Consider the following 26,848-nt stretch of genomic DNA (forward strand, 5'->3'; position numbering starts at 1 on the left):
AAAATGTTTCCCCAAATTCAACTTGTCCAATATTGAAAGTAACTAGTAATTTGAGTAATATTTAATTGAGCTACTTTTTACTTCTACTTGAGTATTTTATGCATGAATATCTTATATTTCTATTTCAATCAAGTAACTTCTACTTGAGTAAGGTATACTCTATCAGTACTCTTTACACCTCTGTGGAATGGTTCCTATAAGGCTGTATTATTGGCACTGAACTCTCGGGTCTTGTGCCGACCGTGTCCTTGTGTGCGACCAGCGTGCAGCTGTGCCATGTGGAGCAGGCAGCGGGGAGCGAGCCTCCCTGTCTCCCCCAGACTGAACAGTGAATGAGGATAAGTGAGGAGCGCCAGTCAATGAATCACGCAGCAGGAAGGAGCAGCCAGGGGGGGTGGGGGGTGGGGAGTGTGACGTCCCCACGGGAGAGGCCTCACATTAGGAACTTCCTCGTCTGTGTGTTTCTGGCACAGGTTAAATGGATCGCTCCCATTAGCGTGCTGAGAGGACAGCTCCATTATATGAAGGAGACTGTAACTTTGAATGTCACGGTGCAACAACCCCAGAGCACGGCTCGTCTGCCAGGGAGGCACGGTGACAATAACCATCCATGATAATCATTCCCTGTCAGGCTTTAAGGAACCTGGAATTATGACGTACAGCCTGCCGCGTGCCTCAGACTCCATTACTGTCCTGTCACTTTCAGTCGCCTGCGATGGCACCGTTGCTCCTCAGCACTCTGAGAGTCAAACCCCAGACTCACTCTATCCCTGTCTTAAATGACATGTTTACAGGATGTGCGACCCCCCCCCCCCCCCTCCCCACACCCCACCACTCATTCACCGGCTTCCGCAGATAGATGTGGTAGAGGTTAACCTCCAATCGGCTGCACTAACGCTCTCTCTCTCTCTCTCTCTCTCTCTCTAGTGTAGGCGACGTCCCATGAGAACATTATGATGAACTGTTAACCAATGCAAAGGAAAAGATGACTGATCAAAGATCAAAAAATAACAATGTCCACCTCTCTGTTGTGACAACCAGAGGTGAAAGTAATGGCCTAAGTCAGGCAAAAACTGGCTGCCCGGGTGCCACATGCGGCCCTCTGTCTAATTCTATGCGGCCCCCAGAGTAAACGTACAAAATGACAGAAAAATACCCAAAATAAAACCAAGAATACATTAAAAAAAATACATGAATTACAACATTGCACAGAAATACATTAAAAGACAAGAGAAAAACACAGAAAATGCTCCAAAAACACACAAAACTACTACAAAAATTAGCAAAACAGTAATACACAAAATTACTCAGAAAAATATACAAAATTACAGAAAATGACAACAAAAGTGCACAGAAAGACAAGAAATATGACTCAGCAAACAAACAGTACTAACATGCAAAATGACAACAGAAATACTCAATATGGCTCCAAAAAACACATTTTACAGGAAAAATACATGAAAGGACTACAGAAATGCATCATAATGATTTTATCATTTTATGTTGTTATTGGTTATTTTCTCAGTTTAATAGTTAATAAATTTCGTTATACTTAAAGCCTGTTTTTTTTTTCCCTACAGATAACTTTGTGGAAAGTAAATTAAGTTCCAATTGTGCAAGATTTGGCCTCTTCCTTTTTAAGTTTATACTTGAGATGTTGGTGAAAGTAACTAGTAACTTTTACTTTGAGTACCATTTAATTGAGCTTCTTTTTACTTGTACTTGATATTTAATGTATGACTTACTTGTACTTGAGTACATTTTCAATCACGTAACAGTACACTACATCTTTACATCTCTGGTGATAACTGGTAATGCAGAAAATAATTCTAATTCTGCTGCATTTTCAACCAGACATCATCCAATCCTTTATTGTCTCACCGACATAGCAAACAGATATTTATAAAAGCTGTTCCACATGCCAGAAGCATGTTTAGCGCAGCCAGTTCCTCAGCCAAGGAGAGGCTCACCTCCAGTCTGACCTTTGACCCCTGCCATACAGCGGAGGAGACAGGAGCTGGCAGGCATCGCCAATGTCAGTGCCCAAAGCTAACTCCATCTTTCTCATCGCCTGACTCATACGTTGGCTCCGTGGCCTCTTATCCTTGCCACCTCCAATCACAGGGCTCTGAATGACACATAGAGGAGGAACTGGTCCCCCCCCCCCCCCGCTTTTATTAACCTGCATAGCAACAGGCTTGGAGGAACCAGTGCTATAATGGTTTACTACATTGGAATGCAAACTGTGTACTTCCTATTTACTGTCCCAGCTCTGGTATTTGTGAAATTACTGGAAGTTGTTTGGGTCTCAAGCAGGGTTGGGGTCAATTACATATTTCAGTTACAATTACAAATTTATTGGAATACGTCACATTGAAAAACTGAGATATGAAGTGTCAGGGAACCTACTTACAGTACATTGTACAGCTCGTGGAAGCCTATTTTAGAGTATTTAAAACTTGAGTTGACCCCTATTACACTCAATTTGTTTATGGCTAAATTGTGAATATTTTAATTGTTAGTATTGTGTATTTTGTTGTGTTGTGTAGTGCTTTTGTGTTTGTTTGTTTGTTTGTTTTATCCAGGTCTATTTGTGTTTAAGTACTGTTTTTTATGTATACTTTCTGCCTGACTGTGTGTCACATGTAAAATGTTAAAACTCACAAATAAAGTAAAAAACCCAAAAATGATTATATTCTCAATTATATCCATGTTCAATTACAATTCAATTATTATTTCAGTGTCACACACCGACCCACTTTCTGTTAGCATCTCTCATGATAACAGATCCTAAATCAGCTGTATGATACACTAAAAACAAATATATATCATCTCATTTATTTCCTTTCTATTGGTTCACTTGTTAGGCTTCCTAATCAAGGAAAATATACGTTATAATATTTTAGGTGTGGGCGTTTGAGCCTTTTTGTGTCAATGTACCTCTAGATTTAATTTTTTTTTTGGTAAAATGTGGGAAAGCTTGATATGAAACATATTTTAATAATTGTTATCCGTTGAGAACTGTGCATAGAACTGTAACATGGTTCCCCAGTTTTGCGTTAAATTAAAATTGACGTTGTTATTGAATTTTCATGGAAATTACAATTACAAAGTCTATGATCTAAACTCAATTACAATTTAATTACGATTACGACAGCAACAGATTTTTTTTAAAATTACAATTACGACTATAATTACGCCATAATTGTAATTAATTATCAATGGCGTGATTACATATTTAATTGACTCAAACCCTGGTCATACATATATATATATATACATACATACTGTATATAATAAAAAGTAGAATAAAGTGGTTAGATACTGGTGTGTGTAGATGAAAGACTCATGAAAAGAGACTAAAAGAAGCAGGTGTTGAACAATAATGACAAAAATAGATTTGAAATAAATTTCTAAGGTTTTATGAGGTAGCAAACACACTCTGCTTGTTTCTGAAGCCCTAAGGATAGATACAATACTTTGTTGTGAGAAACATCCAAAGTCCAAAAAAGCAAAACTGTTTATTCTGAAAATTCCCCAGGGTGCCTTTACCGTAAATACCCCTGTTTACATAGGCTCTACTTTATGAAGCTTTCACTTTTAATATATTTTTTGCTGTGAAGGGAAAAACATTTATTTGCTGCATGTGAGCTATTTTTTTATCATGACCTTCAGATGTGTTATCACAAAGTATAGTCATCAGAAACTATGATCAGTCATTCCTGCATGTCATGATTTATAGTTAATATTTATAAATGTAGCTCATGAAGACTCTCACATGTTCAGTTGTACTTCTATTCATTCATCCATTCATCCATTCATCTACTCATTCATCTGTCCATCCATATGTCCATCCATCTATTCATCCATCTATTCATCCATCCATCCATCCATCCATCCATCCATCCTCTTATTCATTCATCCATCTATCCATCCATTCATCCATCCATCCATCCATCTATTCATCCATCCATTCATTGTCTTATTCATTCATCCATCCATCCACCCATCCATCCATCCATTCATCCATCTATTCATTCATCCATTCATCCATCCATCCATCCATCCATCCATCCATCCATCCATCCATCCATCCATCCATCCATCCATCCATCCATCCATCTATCCATCCATCCATCTATTCATCCATCCATCCATTCATCCATCCTCTTAGTAATTCATCCATCCATCCATCCATCCTCTTAGTCATTTATCCATCCATCCATCCATCCATCTATTAATTCATCCATCATCCATCCATCATCCATCCATCCATCCTCTTAGTCATTCATCCATCCATCTACTCATTCATCTGTCCATCCATCTGTCCATCCATCTATTCATCCATCCATCTACTCATCCATCCATCCATCCTCTTATTCATTCATCCATCTATCCATCCATCCATCCATCTATTCATCCATTCATCCATCCATCCATCCATCCATCCATCTATTCATCCATCCATTCATCGTCTTATTCATTCATCCATCCATCCACCCATCCATCCATTCATCCATCTATTCATCCATCCATTCATCCTCTTATTCATTCATCCATCCATACATCCATCCATCCATCCATCCATCCATTCATCCATTCATCCATCCATCCACATTTATATATATTTCAATCTATACCTATTCATCTTATTTTAAGTTTTCTTGTAATTTTTTAAATAGGTTTTACTAGAGCTTTTTTTATGTTGTGATTTTCTAACAAAGAGGGACAACTTTTATCTCAGTGAGGGCCACAAAACATTCAAGTCAACATGTAGAACGATGACCCATCTGAGCAACAATACATGTTTTGTGTATTTTTCTCTTATGTATTCTTGTGTGTTTTTTAGTTTTTTTCTTTTTAAGTCATTTTGTGAGTTTATTTTTAGGGCCGCACAAAATTAGTCTGAGGGCCACATGTGGTCCCGGAGCCGTCAGTTGCCCACTGCTTTATAATGTTTTAGATGTGTGTGCATTCACTTGTGGCATATCAGTGGAATTCTGGATGCTTGTCCTTCAATTATAGTCTCCAGCCTTTTTATTTTATTTTTTTTACTTCATGCTACATCTGTCTCACAAAGTTGTGTAAAATCACATGTTGATGTTTCACTGTGTGAGGATTTCTCAGAGAAATAAACTAAACCTGAGTTAACCTTAGATTAACAAACATTGTGTGTTTAACAAAGCAGATTCTAGAGGAAAATTGCACTATTCTTTGTATCTGTCTAATAATCCTCTTTAGACAAACAGGCATTTCCGCCAAACATATTTTCCTCGAACAAACCGCAGCTCTTACATGGTCATAAATGCACAAAAAAAAAAAGAAAGCCATATTGCTGCTTGATATAGTCTCACAACTATCACATACCTGTAGCCCAATATTTGAAAATGATGGAATTTCAGTGAATAATCGGCTCTCAGTCATGATCACAGTCTCTAAAAATAAAGAAGTACAGTACATTGTTTTCTATTTGTTTCCCTCAGTTATGTGTGCATCTCTGAATGTCTATAGTCGACTGAGATGCTTATTTGTTTTCCGTCTCATTGCTCTTTGACTCGATTTCCCCTCAAACGTGTCTGAAACATTGTTATCTTCGGCCAGACGCCTTTTTCACAGCGAGTCATTGAATCATGTCAACTCGCCGTCCCCCGGGTTTCAAATGCAAGCTCTAGAAAAATTAGCCATTGCTTCCGCATGACAAGCAGGATCTATTAGTGTGCTCTCGTCCTACGGAGCACGAGAATCCTGTGGCCCCCCTGGGGACCCCGGCTAGCTGTGTGCTTGTCTGCATCAGGCTTCAGGGGCATTAGTCCAATGCTGCAGACAGGAAAGAAGACTCGTGAAATCATTGCACAAGCTGGAGTGTTTCATTCTATGAGTTGTCACCTGAAGGGGTGAATAGAGGCAGTATGAGATGTAGCAGAGCAGCAGTCCCTCTTTACACAGCCACGTCTTAGTCACACTGGACACTCTGGCCGCCCGGGGGCCACATGCGGCCCTTGGTCTAATTTTATGCGTCCCCCAAAGTAAACCTACGAAATGACAAAAAAATACATAAAACAAAAGCAAGAATACATTAAAAATTACAAAGAATTAGGAAAATGCAGTAAAAGACGTGAAAAACACAGAAAATACTCCAAAAATGAACAATACGACAACATTAATATACCAAATTACTGAGAAAAATGTACAAAATTTCAGTTAATGACAACAAAAGCAGACAAGATGACAAGAAAAACAACATAGAAAATTACAATATCACCTATATCGAGATATATCTATGTCTTATTTTGTATTGAAATACTCATTTTAGGAGTTGCTGCTTTCGTTTCTTCTCAGAACATGAAAAGCATTGTTCATCCAACTCAAAACCTTCACTTCCCAGCTCTCCCTCGTTACTTCTGGTGTTCCCCAGGGCTCCATCCTGGGCCTCCTTCTCTTTATCATCTATCTCCTTCCAGTCGGCAATATCTTCAGAAAATTTGGCATTCATTTTCACTGCTTTGCAGATGACGCCCCTGCTCTATCTGTCCTTATTATTATTATTATTATTATTATTATTATTATTATTATTATTATTATAGATCGATTGATTTCTGAGTGCCTCCTAACCCCAGACCTCCCCCTAAACAAGCCACACTACAGAACTCACTCACACATGCTGTCCCTTATAGGAGAAAAAGCCAATACAGCCAATACAGCACATGTGACACATATTGTGCAGCTGTTTGTGTTAATAAATGTGTCTGTGTGGCATTTTTCATCAGAAAATTTCACCCAGAATTGTCTTTCTGGCAAGACTTCATTGAGTTAAAAATATCGAGGTTTATGTCGTTTATTGGCATTTTGAGAAAAAAACATCAAGATATGAGTTTTGGTCCATATCGCCCAGGCCTAACATATAACTATATAATATAAAGGAATAGACAGATATGTTTCTTTGCTTGTCTCCAGTTGCATTAAATTAAGGAAATTCTAATTTCACATTAGCTTCAATGTGAAAATAAAAGATGAAGTAACTCTAGAAATTTCTCATCCTCCTTGGGGCCAAAGGCTGACTCGTGTGCCCAGGTCCTAGTGAGGCTGTTCAACACATTAGCATTCCAAATGTTGTTTGTTTTAGATGAAATTTTCATTCACCGCCTGCAGAGACGAGTGTCTGAGCCACCTTGATGTGGATGTTGATGTTGCTGCAAGAGAAACATTAGCCAACACGCAATTAACCAGTACCTGCTATCTAATTGACCTTGTTGAAACACAGGCTTTGTTACCATCACTTTATTCAGTCTGGCATTGGGTTCATTTAGGTCAGGGGCCAAATATGAAGTAGTTTGATCTGAAATAGGCCACAGAACAAATATGTTTTCAATTATCCAATTCAATTACAATTACATTGACCAGATTTTTCCCCTGAATACAATTAAATTACAATATTTTTTTATTCTCATAAAGTCAATTACAATTACATTCTCAAATACTAAAGTTCAATTACAATTAATCACAATTAGTATACTGAGCTTGAAATAAATAACTTAATAAAGGTTAACCTTCCTTTTGTGTTAGCTTTCTGTTAACATCTCTTATAATAACTGGTCCTAAATTAGCTGTAAAATACACAAAAAATAAATATCTATCATCTAATGTATTTCCTATCTATTGGTTATGTTGTACCACAATTAAAATGTTTTTAAATGACAAAAAGTGGGAAAGCTTGATATGAAACATATTTTAATAATTGTTAACTGTAATAATAATAATTGTGTAGAACTGTAAATATAAACCTGTAACATGGTTCCCCAGTTTTGCGTTAAATTACAATTGACATTTTTTCTAGAATTTTCATGGCAATTACGTTTACAAAGTCAATTATCTGAACTCAATTACAATTTTATTACAATTACGACAGCAACAGATTTGTTTAAATTACAATTACAAATATAATGACATCATAATTGTAATTAATTATCAATCACGTGATTGCAATTATAATTGACCCCAAACCCTGATTTCAATATTAATGTCCTCATGTTTGTACTTTACACAATGTATAAATCATACATAAAATATTTAAGTATGTAAACCATTCAATTCGTCCCGCAGCAGAAAGTTAAAAAGACGGAAAAAAACATAAATTATTGTCTAAATTATCGAACAATTCAGTTGTAGATATCTAAATACACAAATTCAATGAAACTTCACAATTTTTTGGAGGATCACAATTTTCCCATGACCTGCAATCTCAAATTGTTCAAAGAACTCAATATTCCTAAAATTATTTCACATAATTTCCCCCAAATTAAAGACAAATTATTAACAAAATCAATGAAATTTAAAAGAGAAAATTCTGCATCGACTCATATCTGTCACTTATTACCTGGGCTTTGAGTTTGACGCATATTCAATTTAATTCAATTCAACTTTATTTATATAGCGCAAATTACAACAAAGTCATCTCAGTGCGCTTAACAAAATATAGAGTTCATAGTAAGAAAGAAAGAACCCAACAAGATCCACATATGATTTAGATCTTGTGAATTTAGTGATGTTTTCATGTCATTGATTATGTGCTGATGAGTGTTTGATAATACCTAGCTGTCAAAAGATAATGTCTCTGTCAAAAAAAGCATTTAGTTTTTTTTCATATATCTTATTTAGGTCCTAATGTTTTGATTTGTTTTTCTCTGCAGGTATTTCCGTCGCAAAGAAGACACACACCTGTAAGTAACGACTTCAAACTAATCGTTTTTCCTACTTTAAGAATGTAAAAATGCAAGTTGTCAAACATATATGTTCATCATACAGTGTTTCTCATCACTTCCTTTTAAAAATGTAATGACCAGATGACCACAGCAATAAATTAGAACAGTGACGGAGCTGAGTCCCATCCAGTGGCTTAGGATTCTTTATCACAGTGCTGCAGAGAATATGATTATAATCCTAAAGAGGAAATTAATAGTCTTTGCAGCGTCATGTCTTGTTTGATAAACATGCATATTTTATGAACTGTGGCAGGAAAAAAGTCTGTGTTGTCATTGCAGATTTTCGTAGAATAAAAGCGATATTTCTAAATGTCGACATAGTATAATTGTTTCCATTGAACGTTGTTTTGTGCAGGTAACTCCCGTGATATCTCATCCCCCGAGACTACGCTGTAGGAAGTTTTAAGTGTTGTTCTACGTCTAATGTGGCACTAATTATTTTTAAGTATAATGCTAAGAAATGTTGCCGTCTACTTATGTTTACACGTACCGCGTCATGTTTTCTCGAAGAGAAGTGGTCATGTGACCAAGTATGTCACGTTGTGTGACGTGTATTTGCGGAAAAAGTGTTTCCATAGCACTTTTGCGACACATTTCAATATCGAAACGTCTGAAATTCCTCCTCATGAAAGCGTCAAAACTTTTTTTCAACAGTTTTTATTGCACTATTTAGATTTTGTGCATTTCCAAGGGTAATGGAAACACAGCTTGTGTGACGCATGTCTGACATTATACACATGGCTTTTCTTTGTGTAAATGTTAACATTGTTAAACCAGTCCTACAATATACATTCAAATGTGTTTATATCATTGGTGCCCCAAAGACTTTTTACATTTAGCAACAAATACAAAGTGCAATTGAAAAATCATTTAATAGGCTTTTTTTTTTAAAGTGTTTTACAGTGTGTTTTTGCATGCATGCTTTTCCCCATGTGAGAGTTTCTACCCTACTGTGTGAATGGAAGAAACGAGCCCTGAAGGCTATCTTTTCACTCTGATCACTCTGATGAAACCGGTGGAGAGGGAAGGCCAGAGAGCTTTTCTGAGTGTTTCAGCTTGTAATACACCCCAGCTCTTTCTTACATCAGACGCGAGGGCAAAGGATATCATCTTCAGTTGTAGACAGCTCTCCTTTCTCAAACCGCCGCGTCAAAACAACAGCCTGATTGTGTGTTAAGCTATTTGCTCGTCCATGCGGGCTGTGTGCTATCTTTCAGGTGTGCGTGTGTGTGTGTGTGTGCGAGGACATCTTCAAGGTAGTATAGAAACACTTTGACCCTGGATCCAACTATCTTAATTAGTGCAGCACTAAGCACCTCCACATGGAAAGAGGGCTCAAATCAAACAGCATGATTTAAGAGTCTAGGGTTCAAAGCCCTGGGCAGAGACTGGACTACGCCGTCTCATTTCACTCAGAAATATTCAAATCTTGTCCATGTGAGGAAATCAAAGTAAAAGCCTTTAACAAGTAGTTGATTGCTATGCCTCACAGACAGGAAGTGGCGGTAGAGACTCCTCCAAGCTGTTTGCACAAGAATAAGTTCAAGGGCCACTTAATGTTCATTGAAAATGTGAGAAGGCTGCTGATTACGTGGCTGGTAGAGTAATAATGATGGAGATGTCTGTGCCCTAGATGGTTAGAACTGGTCTGTGGATCTATTTCTGCTCTCAGAGTGAACACATTAGTTTCCTCCTTGCCCTGGTCCACACTACCACCCGTAATGTAATCTCTGTCGTATCAGAGTGTATGTAGCTGGGTTTCCATTACCATTGGAAATGCGCAAAATCTAAATAATGCAATAAAGACTAGTAATGGAAACACCTGTATTTCGAAAAAACCATCAAATATCGCTAAAAAAGTTTTCACGCTTTCATGAGGTGGATTTCAGACGTTTCGATATAGAGGGTTTTCACCGACGTCACGTTCTGGGCAGTAACCCGGATGCGCAGCCATGTTGGAGGCACTTGGAGGTAAACACGGTGACGGATAAACCACAGAAAAGCTCCTCAAAATGCGTTATAGATCTAAAGGCAACCTAAACTTAATAACCTAACTTAACCTTCAGATTTTTGCCACGTAGATCCTGGTTTACCTTCGCAAACCTTAAGCGCCTCCTTTCCTCTGATAACTTCTGACATTGTTCTCCCTGATTTGTAATAACTTTTGGCAGTCTATAAAACGAAATGTTTTCCACAGTCTGACCGATTGGTACAGCCAAAAACACGGCAATAATTCACCATTTCGTCTCAAAATTCGGGAGTTGCTTTTGTGTGTGTGCTTTGTTTACCTACTAGGTACCTCCAAGATGGCAACTTCCTGGTTGATGACGCGCCGTAAAAACCCCCTATTGAAATGTGTCGCAAAAGCGCTATGGAAATGTCAGACATGCGTCATACAAGCTGTATGTCCATTACCCTTTGAAATGCACAAAATCTAAATAGCGCAATAAAAACTGGCAATGGAAACACCTGAAATTCAAAAAAACACTCAAATATCGCTAAAAAGCTTTGACGCGTTCATGAGGAGGAATTTCAGACGTTTCGATATTGAAATGTGTCGCAAAAGTGCTATGGTAACACTTTTTCCGCAAATACACGTCACAGAATGTGACATACATGGTCACATGACCCACTGCTCTCCGTGAAAACATGGCATGGTGCGTGTGGACAGAAGAGGAGACTGGGACATTTCTTAGCATTATACTATAAAATGATCACTGCCACATTAGACGTGAAAGAACTAAAGAATACGGAGTGTTAAAAGGAGGTTTGGAGCGTCCATTTTTCTGCAACAACGTTGATTTCACGGGAGTTGCGAGGCTCCTGCCCAAAACAACGTTCAATAGAAACACATTGAAAGCGTAATTACACTTTGTCAAGAATTAGAAATATTGCTTTTATTTTGCATAAATCTGCAATGGAAACACAGCTAGAGTGTATGTGTGTTTATGTTGGTTTGTGTGTGTGGGTTTGGGAGGTTTTCTCCCGTCCAACCTCGACCACAGGGACGAGCCGTCTCTGATGAACTCCCCACTCTGCCTGAGTGATCAAACTGCTGAAAGCTCCCTGCCATGCCAGTCCCCTCATCAATATAAATTACAGAGGCAGCTGTTCTCTGGCAGACTCTTCTCCTCTCCGTTCATCTTCTTTACCCTCTCCTTCCTTTCCACTCCCCTCGTCCATCTACCCAAATTCACTAATCAACCAGCCATCAGGAGGTGAAGTACGCTTGATAAAAACAGATACTTGTGTCACTCTGCCAGTGGCTGAGTTTTTCTTCTCTCTAGTCACAACGTAAGTAGATTTATTGTGTCAGGCCACATCCTTCTGTTAAGTTTTTAAGACGTTCCTTTTTATTGTTTGTTTGTTGAAAAGCGGGCTGCCCCCACGCCGACCACACAGCAGTGAGCAAGAGACAAGATACAAACTGTGGTTTTCCTGTTTATCTTCTGTTCTCTCGACTTTTTCGTGGCCCTTATTGTGACAAAACAAATCAAATGATCATTCTCAGCGTAGTAATTGAGTATATCCTTTGTTTCTGACTTCCACGATGTCTTTCTGCTAGCAGGGCTGTTTTGTCTTGAGATCAGTTTCTGTTTGGACCTGTTGAGAGTGTTTGCAGAGCAGGGGCTCAGATGCACCATCTGATTACACTGAGATTAAATGTCTCACCTCTAATCTACCGTCAACAATCTGGGACCTGGCCTCACAGCTTGAACAGCCTCTAAAACATATGTGCACTGTAAAGGTGTAGCGGAGAGTGCTGTATGTTTCTGGAACAAAGAGCTAATCTTGTATTTCATGTTTTAACATGTACACTGCATTTACATATTAAGGGTTGCGTGATGGCTGTTGAGTGTCAAATACTTTGACATAATGTTAAAGCTTTAGAGATACCACAGTGTTTGCTGGGCTCTACCTGCTAAAGAACATATGGCTGCTTTTGATAGAAAATGCTGCAATATCGAGTTGTAACATGAGTAGATTTTAGTGTTTAACAGGTGTGGACTGGGGCAAATATTCAGCCCTGGCTTTTTGTGTTCAGCCAGTCCATTATATTATCAGCTGACACTATGTAGAAGCTGTTATTAGGTCAGTGATGCTCAACATGTGGCTCTTTATGTCTTCATTTTAGATATTATTCCCCCAGAAAACCTTAAAAGGGGGAAACCTTTTAACCTCTTTTGAATCTATATTCTTTGGCCATTTTCTTTAGCTCCCTTTTGAAAATAAATACCCCTTTTCTCCAATTTTTTGTCCATTTTTGCAAATTCTTTTTGACACTTTTATCCATTTTTTGTCCTTTCTTTAATCTTTTTTTGGCCACTTTTTATCCAAATAAACTAGAAATACCAACAATTACCACTTTTTTCCTTTTTTCCTCTTCAATTTTTCTCTTTTTGTTCAACATGGTTGCCCCTTTTTCACTATTGTTTGCCACATTTACCCCTTTTTCACTATTGTTTGCCACATTTACTGATTTTTCACTATTGTTTGCCACCTGGTTCCTCTTTATTTGGCCACTCTTGACCGCTTTTTGCCCATTTTTATCACTTTTCACTCTTTGTTTGCCATGTTTTTGTCAATTTTAGACCATTTTTGGTCACCTGTTACCATGGCTGCCTCCACTCACTCATCAAAAAAAAAAAACCAAGCCAACCGGACCGGCCCACTTCGAGTCGACGGCCCACTGGGACAATGCCCCATATGTCAGATGGCCAGTCCACCACTGGTGTTTAAAGAAATGATCACACAGGGTAGGATTTTCAGGTCAATAAAAGAAGGAACTGTACAATATAAGGCATGTGGTCATAATATTGTGGTTGATCAGTATGAATTGTATGTTTGGTGATAAAGCAGCCAGAAGGAGGCAGTAGTACAAATGTAACTCTAGGAGAAGTGAAACAGAGACCTATTCTTAGCTACATTTGGCAGAGGCTCTTCCTCAGTATTTATCTCCATTGTGGTGACAGACCTCTTACACTGATTGAGAAACATGACCCCAACCCTGCTACTGCATTTATTTCCTCGCAGCTTGTATTGAGTTTTTCTTGTCAGTGATGTGCACACACATAACCAGCCAATCTGTTTTAAAGCAACCAGATCGTCTCAATTCCTCTGAGTGTAGAGTTGCAGGGAGATTTTATCACTAGCGAACGTGCTCAAACTTATGAAGCCTGAGTTTGTCGACTCGGACGCTTTTTGTATTACAGCAATATTTCAAATGAAGTCATCCTGTGTATGTTTTTTTTAATATGTTAACATCCCTATTATTCCCAATAATGCTTGTGGCACTCACATGGGATGATGACAGTTTTTACCCTTGCAGAGTATCTGCGTTGGCACTAAATGCCAGGCCAGATCCGAGGGCCACATTATCAACATTCATGCCAGTATCAACAATAGCGACCAATCTGAGCATTGCCACAGGAAGGAACAAAGGGTTTTTTGTTGTTGTTTGTTGTCTTTTTGTGTAGCTTTTTCTGAATTTTTAGTCACGTGTTTTTGGAGTAATTTTCTGCATTTATCTGTCATTTTGGGAATTTCTACTGGCATTTTGTGTATTTTTTGTGTTTTTGTTGTTTCTCGTTCTTGTGTGTTATGTTTGCATTTTGTTTATTGTCACTCTGTACCTTTTTGAAGTTTTTCAGTATTTATTGTGTTGTATGCAATTGTATTAGCATTGCATGTTTCTTTAATGTCATTTTGTATGTGTGTCATTGATTTGTGAGTTTAGGCGTGTCCTTTTGGCTGTACAACAAGTCTTTTTTGTGTGTTTTTGGAATCTTTTTGTGTTTTTGTGTTGACATTCTGTCATTTTTTTGTGTGTGTGTTTTTTAAAAAATATTTTGTGTATTATGTTGGGCTTCATAATGCTTCCGATTCCCTGAATTACAATTATTGGTGGATTTGTCTTGGAGGCCGCACAGAATTATGTGGCCCTCGGGCCGCCAGTTGCCCATGTCTGGTGTAGAGTGTGACTGCACTGGCTCTGTTAGCTGTGGCATTTCCAATCAATCAAACCTGAGATTTATGGTTCCTAATAGTGCTGTACATTGGCAATTTAGGAGAATAATACGTCCCAGTTGCTGTCTAATTTTGCTTGGCAACAGGCGCATTCCTTTGGAACCGCGCGAGTCGTCTCTGCATAGCGAACGCTTCCATGCTCAGTGGTTGTTTGAAGGTATTTCATCACATTGTTGCCTTGATTCGGCTCTGTGGGGATTTGTTAGTGGCACTCGTGTGGGAAGTGCATTCAGTACATTGTTAAGCTAGGACTGATAATGAAGATCAGCCAGCCAGAGTCCCCTGAGCTACACAGTGAGAGGGAGTCTAGTGAGACATTGTGGAGCAGGACACACACACACACACACACACACACACATGGACATCATCAATACAAAACATACCCTACTAAGGGGTATTCCAGAAAGCGGGTTATGTTCAAACTCTGAGTATGTTTAGGCTTAAATGAGGGAAACTCTGACTATCCCATTCCTGAAAGTGAGGTATGTTCTTCTCTAAGTTTGTCACCATGGTAACATTCTCCATGAACTGAACCTGCTCGCTGGCAGGTTTTGTCTCAGAAACCCTGGGTTTCTACCTGGCCCCGCCCACCTGAACACCGCTTCTCAAGGAACACCTTAATTTACTTTCTCTCTCTACGTCTCTGACACACATTAGTGACATCACACACCACAGACGTGGCTCACATCGTTGCAAATGTTGTGCCGCTTTATGTTTTCTTTTGCAAACAGTAATATTTTTTAATAACATAGTGGATGCAAATCATTAAGTGAAAGACACTGAGAGGTTGATCTGCATTAAAACACCTACTGACGTCTTTTCTAAAGTTCCCTGGATACAAACCTGTGGCAAAAGTAAAGAGGAAAATGTCATTTTATTTACACTTTTACACTTTTAAGGCCCAACATTAACTTCACATTGTTTCGTACTGTGATACAGCTGGATGTATAGTCACCATATATTGAAAGTTACGGTGGCACAGCGGGTAAGGGGGTGTGTTTGAGAGCGTTCGAATCCAAGATTAGTCATATTTTTTATGACGTCTTTTTTGGACGTCCAGGTGACTCTGGCGACTACATTACATTAAAAATCAATAAATAACGCCACATACGGCCCTCAGTTTAATTCTGTGCGGCCCCCAAGACAAATCTAGCAAAAATTGTAATTAGAAGAAAAATGAAGCCCAACATAATACATAAAATAACGGCAAAATGCACAGAATGTCAACAAAAATACACAAAGCAACATCAACAAAAGATTCCAAAAATACACAAAAAAGACTCACACACACAAAACATCCACCATAAACTCACAAAACATTGACACGTACAAAAAGACACTAAAGAAACACACAATGCTAACACAATTGCATACATCACAATAAATACTGAAAAACTCCCAAAAGTCATAGATTAACAATAAACAAAATGCACAAGAAAAAAAAACAAAAACACATATAATGACTCTTAAAATAAACAAAATGCCAGCAGAAATTCCCAAAACAAACAACAACAAAACCCTTTGTTCTTTCCTGTGTCAGTGCTCAGATTGGTCGTTATTCTGGGGCGACTGTGGCTCAGTGGGTCGTCCAGTAACCGAAGATGAGGGTTCGAATCCCACTCTATCCAAGTCATTGTCATTGTGTGCTTGGGCAAGGCACTTTACCCACATTGCCTCGTATGAGTGGATATGAATTGTGCATGAATGTTGGTGGTGGTCAGAAGGGCCGTAGGCGTGAAAAGGGCAGCCACGCTTCTGTCAGTATGCCCCAGGGCAGCTGTGGCTACATTGTAGCTGACCACAGAGAGAGTGACTGTGAATGAATAATGGTTTCTGGAACATGCTTTGAGTCTCCTTTAAAAAAGTGCTATATAAATCTATGCCATTATTATTATTATTATTATTATTATTATTATTATTATTATTATTATTATTATTATTATTATTATTATTATTATTATTATTATTATTATTATTATCTTAATACTGGCATGAACATTAGACAATCACATTTTTGTGGCCCTGCTGCGATGACAATTGCCCATCCCTGATGTAGGACAACATAATGTATTATAGATTATAATAAAGCACATTTAACTGTTGCTCTTATCAAACGCTAATACAAGTTTTATAAAGCCAGGGTTAGAATGATTCCATTTATTTTTACACCATCACAGTTCCTTTAATGTTGCCAAAAATGACAGCGCAGGGCCACGTAACGCACAGCCTGTGAAAACGTATTTGTTTCTCAGTGTGGTACAAGCACTGCTTGTTTCTTCTTCTCCCAAAGCTACACCGAATGTTTAAAATTGACATCTTTTCACCTTGCGCACTGTGTAGGTTATGTTTCATCTGACTCGTACAAAAGGTGCATTTTCTTTTTGGACATTTTGATTTCATCTACAATAGACGGCTATTCTTTTCTAAAATAGGTCAGTGTAATCACAACAGTGAGGGATGGACAGTCACTTGAAAAAGGGAAATCAATAGAGCCATCTATTTGCCGTAAACCAGGCCAACACGATTTTTCTCCATCTTTCCTCTCCTGCTACGGGTCTTCTCCTCAACCAGCCCAATACAGCACAGCTTCATTTTTCAGGAAAAACATTACTGTATGTCTGCCAATTTGGAAAATTGCTAATAGCCTTTGTACAATCACTTTTTTTACATAAGTTTCCCTCTGTAAAGAATCTAGTTTTTGTCATCTCTCCATGCCCTGGAGGTTTAATATGTAGAGAGTAGAGTGAGGGCAGCAATGGTGATGTAAGACAGTTTTTCCTCTGCTTTTGTTGGCTCTTAATCTTCTTTTTCTCTTACACCGGCTCTCTCAGAAAATTTGAACAGAAGTGAAGAGAAACCCTGTCAGCCTTTTTACTTATTTTGCAAAACTGAAAAGACAGCGTCTTGAAGAGTTGTCAAAGCAGGAGGCCATAGTAAGTGACATGACAAGGACACAATGCAAGTGGCCTCATCTGCTGTGGGCGATTTCTCTCCAACGCCGGCTGTTTGCCGCCTCAGGTGAAAGAGGTCGGGGAGCGCAGGCTGCGCTGAGAGGGTGGCGTCTGCCAGGCCAAGCAGTTGGCACAGCCGGGAGGTTCAACCGCTTGCCTCACATAGGCGACCAGCTTGTGCACAAGCACTGGTTATTTGTCTCCTGTTAGGTTTTTGGATGTCTCATCAGTTTCTGGCGGCGTGCGCACATTCAGCGCAGGACTGAATTGTCAGTGTGTAATAAAAGGTTTGATTCATGGACGGTGACAGAGACACAGGTTTTGAAGCACATTACGTTGCCCTGTGTATGAAATGCACTTTACAAATAAAATGGCCTCGTCTTGAAGCGTCTGCTGATCTGATCCTGAGTGATACTGATAGCGAGGCTTTAAGATGAGGTTCATTATGATGCGTCCATGCATCGTTATGAGGTTTCTGTAGCTTATCACTGCAACACATGTTGCACATTACAATATTCTTTTTTTAAAAATATATATATATATATATTTTGCTGGTTATTTCACTGATGTGAATATTCCACAAAGAACTATCTGCTCGTAGCGATATAGTACGTACATTAGGGGTGGGAACCTCTGGGTACCTCACGACACGATATGCGATTTAAATCTCACGATGACGTTTATCTCACGATATGACGATACTGCGATTAGCGATACATTGGTCAGAAATCAATCTACGATAATCTATGACATAACAAGAAAAAAAAAGATTGAGTGAAAAAATACTATTTTTATATCTATGAAAGACAATACATTGAAAAATTGTCCTATGAACAGTGACACTATTTTAGTGCAACATTTCCGTAAATATGTGTCAACATACCAATGTAAACGGATAAGTATCTCCAATAGTGCTTTCTGTAAACAAATAATAGGGTCTTTCTGACCAGTGACACCATTATAGTGCAATATTCCAGTAAACAATATATTGGTTCCTTCAACAAACAGTGACAACATTTCTGTGAAGATTTACCTGCACAATTTAGTGAAAAAACAGAAAAGGTTTTGAATAAAAAAATTAAAATAAAAAAAAAAGAATTAAAAAAAAATGCGATACATTGCCGTATCGAGATATCGTCACACTCCTAACGTACAGTAGTGAAAAAAGGTTTTAGTATATCTCAGGGCTCACCAACCGTTCAGAAACTGTGAACTACTTCATAGTTACTGTATAATCCGAAGGACGACCAGTTATAAAAGAACTTCTCAAATACTACATTTTCACTGTTTCACTTTAATTAGAGGGTAAGATAATAAGGAGGGCGAGCAGACACTTAAGGAAATGTTTAAGTTTCAACATGCAGCACTTTATTTCTCCTAATTTATCCAATTGTTTCATTTTCATTACATTTGATCGAAAATAATCATCTTCCTATTTTACTAGCTATGAACAAACAACTTTTAACTGATTTGTAAAATGTGACAATTATGTCATATTTTACGAAAATCCTAATATATATATATATATATATATATATAAAACATACCACAGCCCATACACCAAATCTGCCGCATTTAAAACATTTTGTCAAAAATATTTGAGTTAAAATAGACATTTAAAGATGGTGATTTAATTCTAAAACTTTATGACCTAAAGCAGTATTTAACGCTACTTAGTACCTACTACATCTGTCATCTGTATTTATCTTTATGAGTTTGAATCCTGGAAAGTAAATCAGATTTTAGGTGGAGTTCATTGTTGACTAGAGCTCCTGAGGGCCCCTCACAAGGTCCATGCGGGCTATCTGGTGCCCGTAGGCCCCGTGTGTGACCGATATTTTAATATTCAAGGGTGCCCCGATCCGATATTGATAATGGATATTGGTCCGATATCAGAAAATGAACGAGTATCAGATTATATCAGCCTGTATCTAGAATCTCTGATATAAGAGCTCTAATACAAGCAGTCCATTCCAGACTCCACTCCAGCATTTGAATCCATATGTTTTTGTTTCTATTGGATCTATTGAGGTTATTTTTTAGGGTGTTTTTTTCATTTATTTAATTCAATTGCAGAAAATTCTCTTATTTAAGGTGAATATTTCTGTAACTCATTGTTTTATGATAAAGGGGACAGTTTTTCTCATACCTACTGTTGTTGACTGTTGTTCATAGTTTAAGCACTATTACTTAATCAAGCCTTTTCTAACATTCCTCACTAGCAATAAATGTATAGATCAATATCGATATCGGCCAATACCCAAGGAGGCGATATCACTATCGTATCGGAAGTGAAATGTTATGAATATTGTGACAATTGCTTATTGTCTTTCCTTGTAAACTATTCGTAAAGAGAGTATTTAAAGCCGCTTATTAACAAATACATTAGCGTTTAGGTTTTGCCTTTTTTTAAACTATACTAGTCTTCAAACACATTGTGTTATTTTTCAGTACTTTTTAACAAGTGAAGATCATTATCTACTCCACTGTAGGATATACTTTCCAGAGTTTTCCAACGCGTTCATCCATCAATGCTACAGAATAAAATTAAGTGAAGACTTAAGAAGAATTGCTCTAAGTAAGATGTGCTCTGTGGTGCGTTTCATTGTTTGTGATAAAAGCACTGTTTCTCGATCAATAAAACATCATCCATCCCAGTACATCAAAGAAAAGACAATGTCAGGCTAAAACACACAAAGTGCACGCTGTTCAAAAGTGCACAAAAGCTTAATTAATTCTAAGTGAGCATCACAACTTTCCTGCAAATATGTCATTATGTTGCGACAGTGAAGCCGAAGAAGAAGAAGTTACACACACACAGAGATAAAAGCTCACAGTGATATCATACATTGACATTTGTGCTGATCGCATTGTGCCCGTTTTGTTGAATCTGCTTTATTAGAGAGATCCTGTTTTCCCCGCGTTGCTATTCATTTGCGTTTCTGTGGCTGTGCAGCTCCAGAACAGAGCGATGCCGTTAACCCATTGTGAAGTTAGCCGTCATCATTAAGATTCAGCAGATAACCGGCATGCGGATTTCTTCTGCTCAGCATTATGGGATCCCAGACATCAAAGGCTAGTTTTTCTTTCTACTGTGTCTGCGGCAACAGTAGAAAGAAAAACAAAAAACAAAAAAAAAAAAGACAGGAGAGTTGGTATGAAGCCAGGAAAATAAAGCAGAGAGCATTGCTATTCAGGTAATGAGTTTGATGGCATTGAACGGTCGTCTCCAATCCAATGCTAAATTAGCTTCCAATCCATGAGGTTGGTTCACCTTAAACACTAAGTTAATTTCTCACAGTAGTCATTCAAACGTGTAAATCAAACATCTCATTTGTTCAATTTAGCTTTTTGACACTTTTTTTGTTGTTTATTTCTAGCAAATGAATGAAAAAAGTAGATGAAAATGAAAACGAATAAACAAATCTCAACAGAAATCTATAAAATAAAATTAAAAGTCAATTTCAATATAATACATTTGATTTGTTCGACAATGGATAAGAAGAAGTCTAGGCTTGTTCAAGTCCGACCCCCATTTTTAATCCACTAACAACTGCAAAATCTAATGAAATAAATGAAATTGACAATACCAATAAATACTCCTATTCTACTATTAAGGAAAACAGATAAAAAACAAACAAAATGTCATCAACTTCTTTAAGATTTACATTCTCTTTTTTTTCATTTTTGTACTTTTTAAAGATATATCTTTTGTGCATTTTTTAAAAACTGCATTATATTCATACTTAGTTTAGTTGTTTCATCAAGATCGCTCCTCAAAACCAGCCAAATGGAAATACACATACTTTTTAAAATGTACACTTGACACTTTAAAACTGCCTCTATTTTTCAGTTTATTTGTTTGTTTGTTTGTTTCAGTCTAACAAAAAATATCCAAACATAAATCACAATTTAAAAATATATAAATATATATAACAAGAGTGAAACAGGCAGAAGCAAAATATGCCCAACATAAATAAAATTAAAGTACTGTAAGTTATCATTTCCAAAAATACATACAAAAGAAATGCAAGCATTCAACAAATGCCTTTTTCAAATAATGCAAAATAAAAAATAAAATACATGAAATAAAATAAAAATTATATATATATACAGAAAAAAAAAAACATAAACATAGTTCTACTGCTTCACATAACTCTAAAATATATTGTGACGTTTTTTTTTAAATTAAATATTGTGTCACTCATTTTTATTTCTTTATCAACAGAATTCCACAAATTAACCCATCATTTTTGTTTAACTACTAATCTTGCTTTTGGTCAAATAAACATAAATTGATCTCTTTAGGCTGTATTTGCTGGTTTGTAGTGAGAAGTATTTTTGAATGCCTTTTGGAAGAGTATTTATTTTTGCTTTTTGAACATTATCTGTGTTATTTTATAATAAACAATATCTTTAAACTTCACAAGTTTTGATTTAACGATTCTCATCCGATCAATTCCATGTTGCTATTGTTCTTGTAATACTACCATATATCCTCTTATATTACAACATTACAATAAAGTCCCCTTAATTCAGATTACTCCCTCTTTCAACATGCTGCTATTATGCCTGTGCCATTACATCAGAGTGAGCACTTCTACAGTGAGAGTATTGAACGTTCAAGTGGGGGAAACACGCTGTTCTCCAGTATTGTGCTGGATTACAGAATCAAGGTCGACTCACAAGACACAGAGCAGCATTATCCCTTAATCCTGTGTTTTGGTTTCAAATAGCCTTTTTAAACCTAATCTTCACAAGTGAAATGACAAACATGAATACTGAGGTAGGTATTTAAACGTGCATTACCTGTGATGTTAAGGTCAGAGGCTTATGTTGACTTAAAGTGGCTGCGTATCTTGTGAAAGAGCAGACAATTGTGCATTATTTTGGTTTTGGTTGCGTTACAGAAGAGGAGAAAGTCTTGTGATGAAGTTCCCTCCGGAAGTTTCAGGTGGAAGTTTCATCCAACCTGTGCGTCATGTTTGATTCTGTGCATTATTGTTCTTTTTAGGCTGTAAAGTGATGGATTACACCTTTTTGTTGTTTAGCCCAGTGTTTCTCAAATGCTAGGGCAAGGGTCTGCAACCTGCGGCTCTGGAGCCTCATGTGGCTCTTTGACTATTTTGCAATGGCTCCTTAAAAAACCCATAAATAGTTTTTTTTTAATTTTTTTTTTTTACAGAGGCTATTATTGATTAATGACAAATAAAATCAAGATATAACAATTTGTTAACCTAAAAATAAATCACGTAGTGCAATGACTCAGCACCTTCCTACTTCACCTCCTGCAACATCTACAGACCATCAACTGTTTTTAAGTTTCCATTTACATGATCAGTAAAAATCATTCAAATTAAATCTAACATTATTTAATTTTAACTGTAAATAATTTCATTCACTGTATTGTCTTCATTAAGAAGGTATTTTTTTGGCTCCAGGAGGACTTTAATCCAGGTGAGACGAGGCAAAATGGCTCCTTTGAGAGTAAAGGTTGCAGACCCCTGTACTAGGGGTACGCGATGGCACTACAGGGGGTACGAGAGAGAGAATGGAAAATTGACAAATGAATGCATTAACAATATGGGGTTTAATAATGTTGACTTTTAGTTAAAAATGACACAAAATGACACCACAAACACACACAGTAGGAGAGAAAAATACTGTACTTACCATTACCAGCAACACACAAAACTACAACAAACACAAGATCAGAGAAAAATTAACAAATAATTGGTCTCACCCCAGGCCTGAGATGACGAAAGGAAATGATCAATATACAGTAAATAAATCTATTCAGGAGCAACAAAATCAGTTTTTTCCAAACTTGGGGTCAGGACCCCACGTGGGGTCACCTGCCATTTAAATTGGGTCGCCTGAAATCTATACTTTCATTTTGTGAAATATAAATCTAGTTCAAGTAAAATGCAGTAAAACAAAATAAATATCTGTCAAACATGATCGGCAGGGTCGCCAGAAATTCTTCATATCAAAATGGGGTCACGAGCCAAAAAAGGATGGGAACCAGTGCACTAAATACTGTTTCTTTCCACTTATTTACAAAACGAGATTCTTTAAAATGTGTGTCGTCACTCGTTCATGTCGTTGCTTTTAAATAGTTTTCTTAACAAAATGTTGTCATCGGACAAAGTGGGTAGTGGGATTCAGAAATAAGAGAAATTGATTGGCTAAAGCACTGATTTAGCCTATCACTAGTTATTTGGGGCTTGCTGTTCCTGGGGACCACTGACGATGCATATTACAGCACACACACTGCTTATAACACAGACGCACTGCTCTGCCTCTTCTAAACCGAGCTGGTCTTTGCGTATCCGTCCGAAACTTAAAGGTGCTGTGAAAGACTAAAAGTGGGCCAGCCTGTTGACCTACCTTGTTCAGAGGGTCCAAGTACAGACTGATGACAGGACTCTTCCTCAGCGGACCATATTACTAATGTGTTAGGGTGCACGACGAACACATCCAGTGATGAATCACTCCCCTGCACCCATGGCGTCCTCATAAGTCAAGAGTAAAAGTGTTGAGAATATGCTCAGTATAAAGATCCTTCCACTTGTCCGCCAGCGAGAAACACCATCCACGAATAAGAAATGCACATCATCAATAGTCTTTAAAGACATTTTTTTTTTTTTTCAGAAAAATGTTTAACGAGAAAAGTTACAGTTGTGCTAAAACATAGCTCCTTTGTAGCAGATGTGATTAATCTGCATAAAACATTTTACACAAGAATATATAACTGCAGAATACACTGCTGTATACTGTCTATGCTCTATGTTAGTGTTTCTAAAATTGAATTCTATGAAAAAACAACTATAGAGCTTAATGATGAAATGAATGAGTGATCACATATATTTTAAAGAGTCTCACTTTTAAATTAGTGGAATGAAGCAGTATTTAGTGCATCGTGAATACACTTTGTATTAATTTTTTCAGTTCATGTTCCAATCAAGATCATTTCTATCATCATGTTGTGTGTTTTTGGTGTAATTTTGTGTATTTTGTTGTTGTTTGTCTGTTCTTTTTATTATTCAGTATATTTTTCTCTTATTAAGGGTCCGAAGTCCCAGAATGGGACGTAAGAACCTATTATTTTTTTGTGTTTTTTGTGTGTTGTCTTTCAGTATGTGTGTTTTTGGTGTCGTTTGGTTGTTTCTTATCTTGTTTTGTATGTTTCTCTGTTATTTTTTATTATCTTGTGTGTTTTTTCTCTCATTTAGTGTGTGTTTGTTGTAGTTTTGTATGTTGCTGGTAATGGTAAGTATTTTTCTCTCTTACTGTGTGTGTTTTTGGTGTTACTTTGTGTCATTTTAAGTAAAAGTCAACATTATAAAAGCCCATATTTTAAGGCAGTGGCTATCCGTATGGTTGCCGTATCAATATACCGACATTTTATCTCTACGCAGCGCCCCCCATTGGCCAGTTTAGGTCCCGTGACTAAGACTAAACCTAACCGTAAACCTCACCCTAATCCTAACCCTAACCCTAAAAATTGTTGTGATATAGGGTTATAACCTAACCCTAACCCTAAACCTAAACCCTAAACCTAAACCCTAACCCTAAGACGCTACGTACCTGTACTTTGGTTAACGTACAGGAGGTTGTCCGTACGGCAACCATGCAAATAGACACTTTCTATTTTTAATGCTTTCATTTGTTAATTTTCCACTCTCACTCACTCTCTCCATTACCCCCTGTAGTGCCACCACGTAACCCTATGGGTACACGTACCCCCATTTGAGAAACACTGTTTTATATGATCTGTCGCTTTGTTTTCTTCTTCTAGCCTTAAACCAGAAGGTTAAATTATTTCAGTTTACACACCTACTCTCCCCCTCGAGCGCGCTGATGTCGGACTCTACTGCCGATGTTGGGGGGAGTGTGTAATTTCGATACTGGGTAATACATCACACACTCCAGGGGGTCTCCCTTGTATGCTCCTCAATAATGAAGTTCATTCGTTAACTTCTCCCTCAAAGGCCAACTTTCCTCTCTGCCCTTTTCAACAACCGTTGCAACTCTTGCCGTAGTCGCCCCCACCAACAAAAGAAGACACATCATTTTGCTTTTCCCCCCTGACAGTGTCGGTGGTTGCCCGTGCAGAACATGAAGAATAAGCAGGTCCATTACAATCCCTCATGCCTGGTTATAGCCATAATTATCACAGGGAAAATGACCTGCTCTGTTTGGTTTCCCATAGCAGGGGCTGCACTTTCCTAATCACCTACCCCCTCCCGCCTATCGTCTTCATGCCGTGGAGATGGAGCTGGTTTGGGGCGAGCCTTGCCAGTACATTAGAATTCACAGGGTTTCACCTCCCTGCCTGGCCAAGCTACGCCTCTCACACAGGCTGCCATGCTTGCTATAATCTCTGCTCCTCATTCCCTTTGGCTCCCTTTTTACCTCGATCTCCCTAACCCTTTCCTTTCTGTCCCCGAGGGAAGTCGTATACACAAAAGAGATGCAACACAATTTATTGATTTATATTGATCTGTTAAAGGAAAAAAAAATATTCTGCAAGAAATATGATAGCCTTTCAGCTACACTGCTAATCTCCCTTTAATCTGGAGAAGCAAATGAAGGCTTTTGATGACTGCTATTGAAGTGACAGCCTTTATTCACAAAGCATCGTTTTCATGAGCAGTTCTACACTTTTTCTTTGATGTAAATACATATTGGAACATCTACAACTAATCCACCCATGTTCAGCATAAGTGATCCAAAAGCAACTCAACTAACAATAGCAAATAAACTACCAACAGCAACTGGATTAGCAATCTGACTCCAGGTGCTAACCACTTAACAACAATGTTGTAATTATAAATTGTTTCATTCATTCATCAATTCATTGGTATTTGTAATTATTTTTGAACACGTTTGTAACATATTTTAGATTTTAGATGTCTGTTATTTATTGACCTTACAGTTATTTTATATAGCTAAACATTTTTTACCTCTGCCAAGAAGGTAATAACTTCGCTAGCGTTTATTCATTTATTTGTTTGTTTATTAGAAAGATTAAGTCAAATGGATTATGACAAAATGTTAACCAAAGATAGCCCTCACGCATTGTGTGATTGCATTTAATTTTAGAAG

At 37.6% G+C, this 26,848-nt stretch overlaps 1 protein-coding gene across 1 annotated transcript in view; it reads left to right on the forward strand.

Annotated features, from left to right (window-relative positions):
- Nucleotides 1–26,848, forward strand: part of roraa (RAR-related orphan receptor A, paralog a) — a 326,587-nt gene that overhangs the window by 216,863 nt on the left and 82,876 nt on the right. The window contains exon 2 of the mRNA XM_028449561.1: nucleotides 8,688–8,717. Coding sequence (XP_028305362.1) covers nucleotides 8,688–8,717 — 30 coding nt within the window. The remainder of the gene's footprint in view (nucleotides 1–8,687; nucleotides 8,718–26,848) is intronic.

This window comes from Gouania willdenowi, chromosome 6, assembly GCF_900634775.1.
Source record: "Gouania willdenowi chromosome 6, fGouWil2.1, whole genome shotgun sequence".
Lineage (NCBI taxonomy): Eukaryota > Metazoa > Chordata > Actinopteri > Blenniiformes > Gobiesocidae > Gouania > Gouania willdenowi.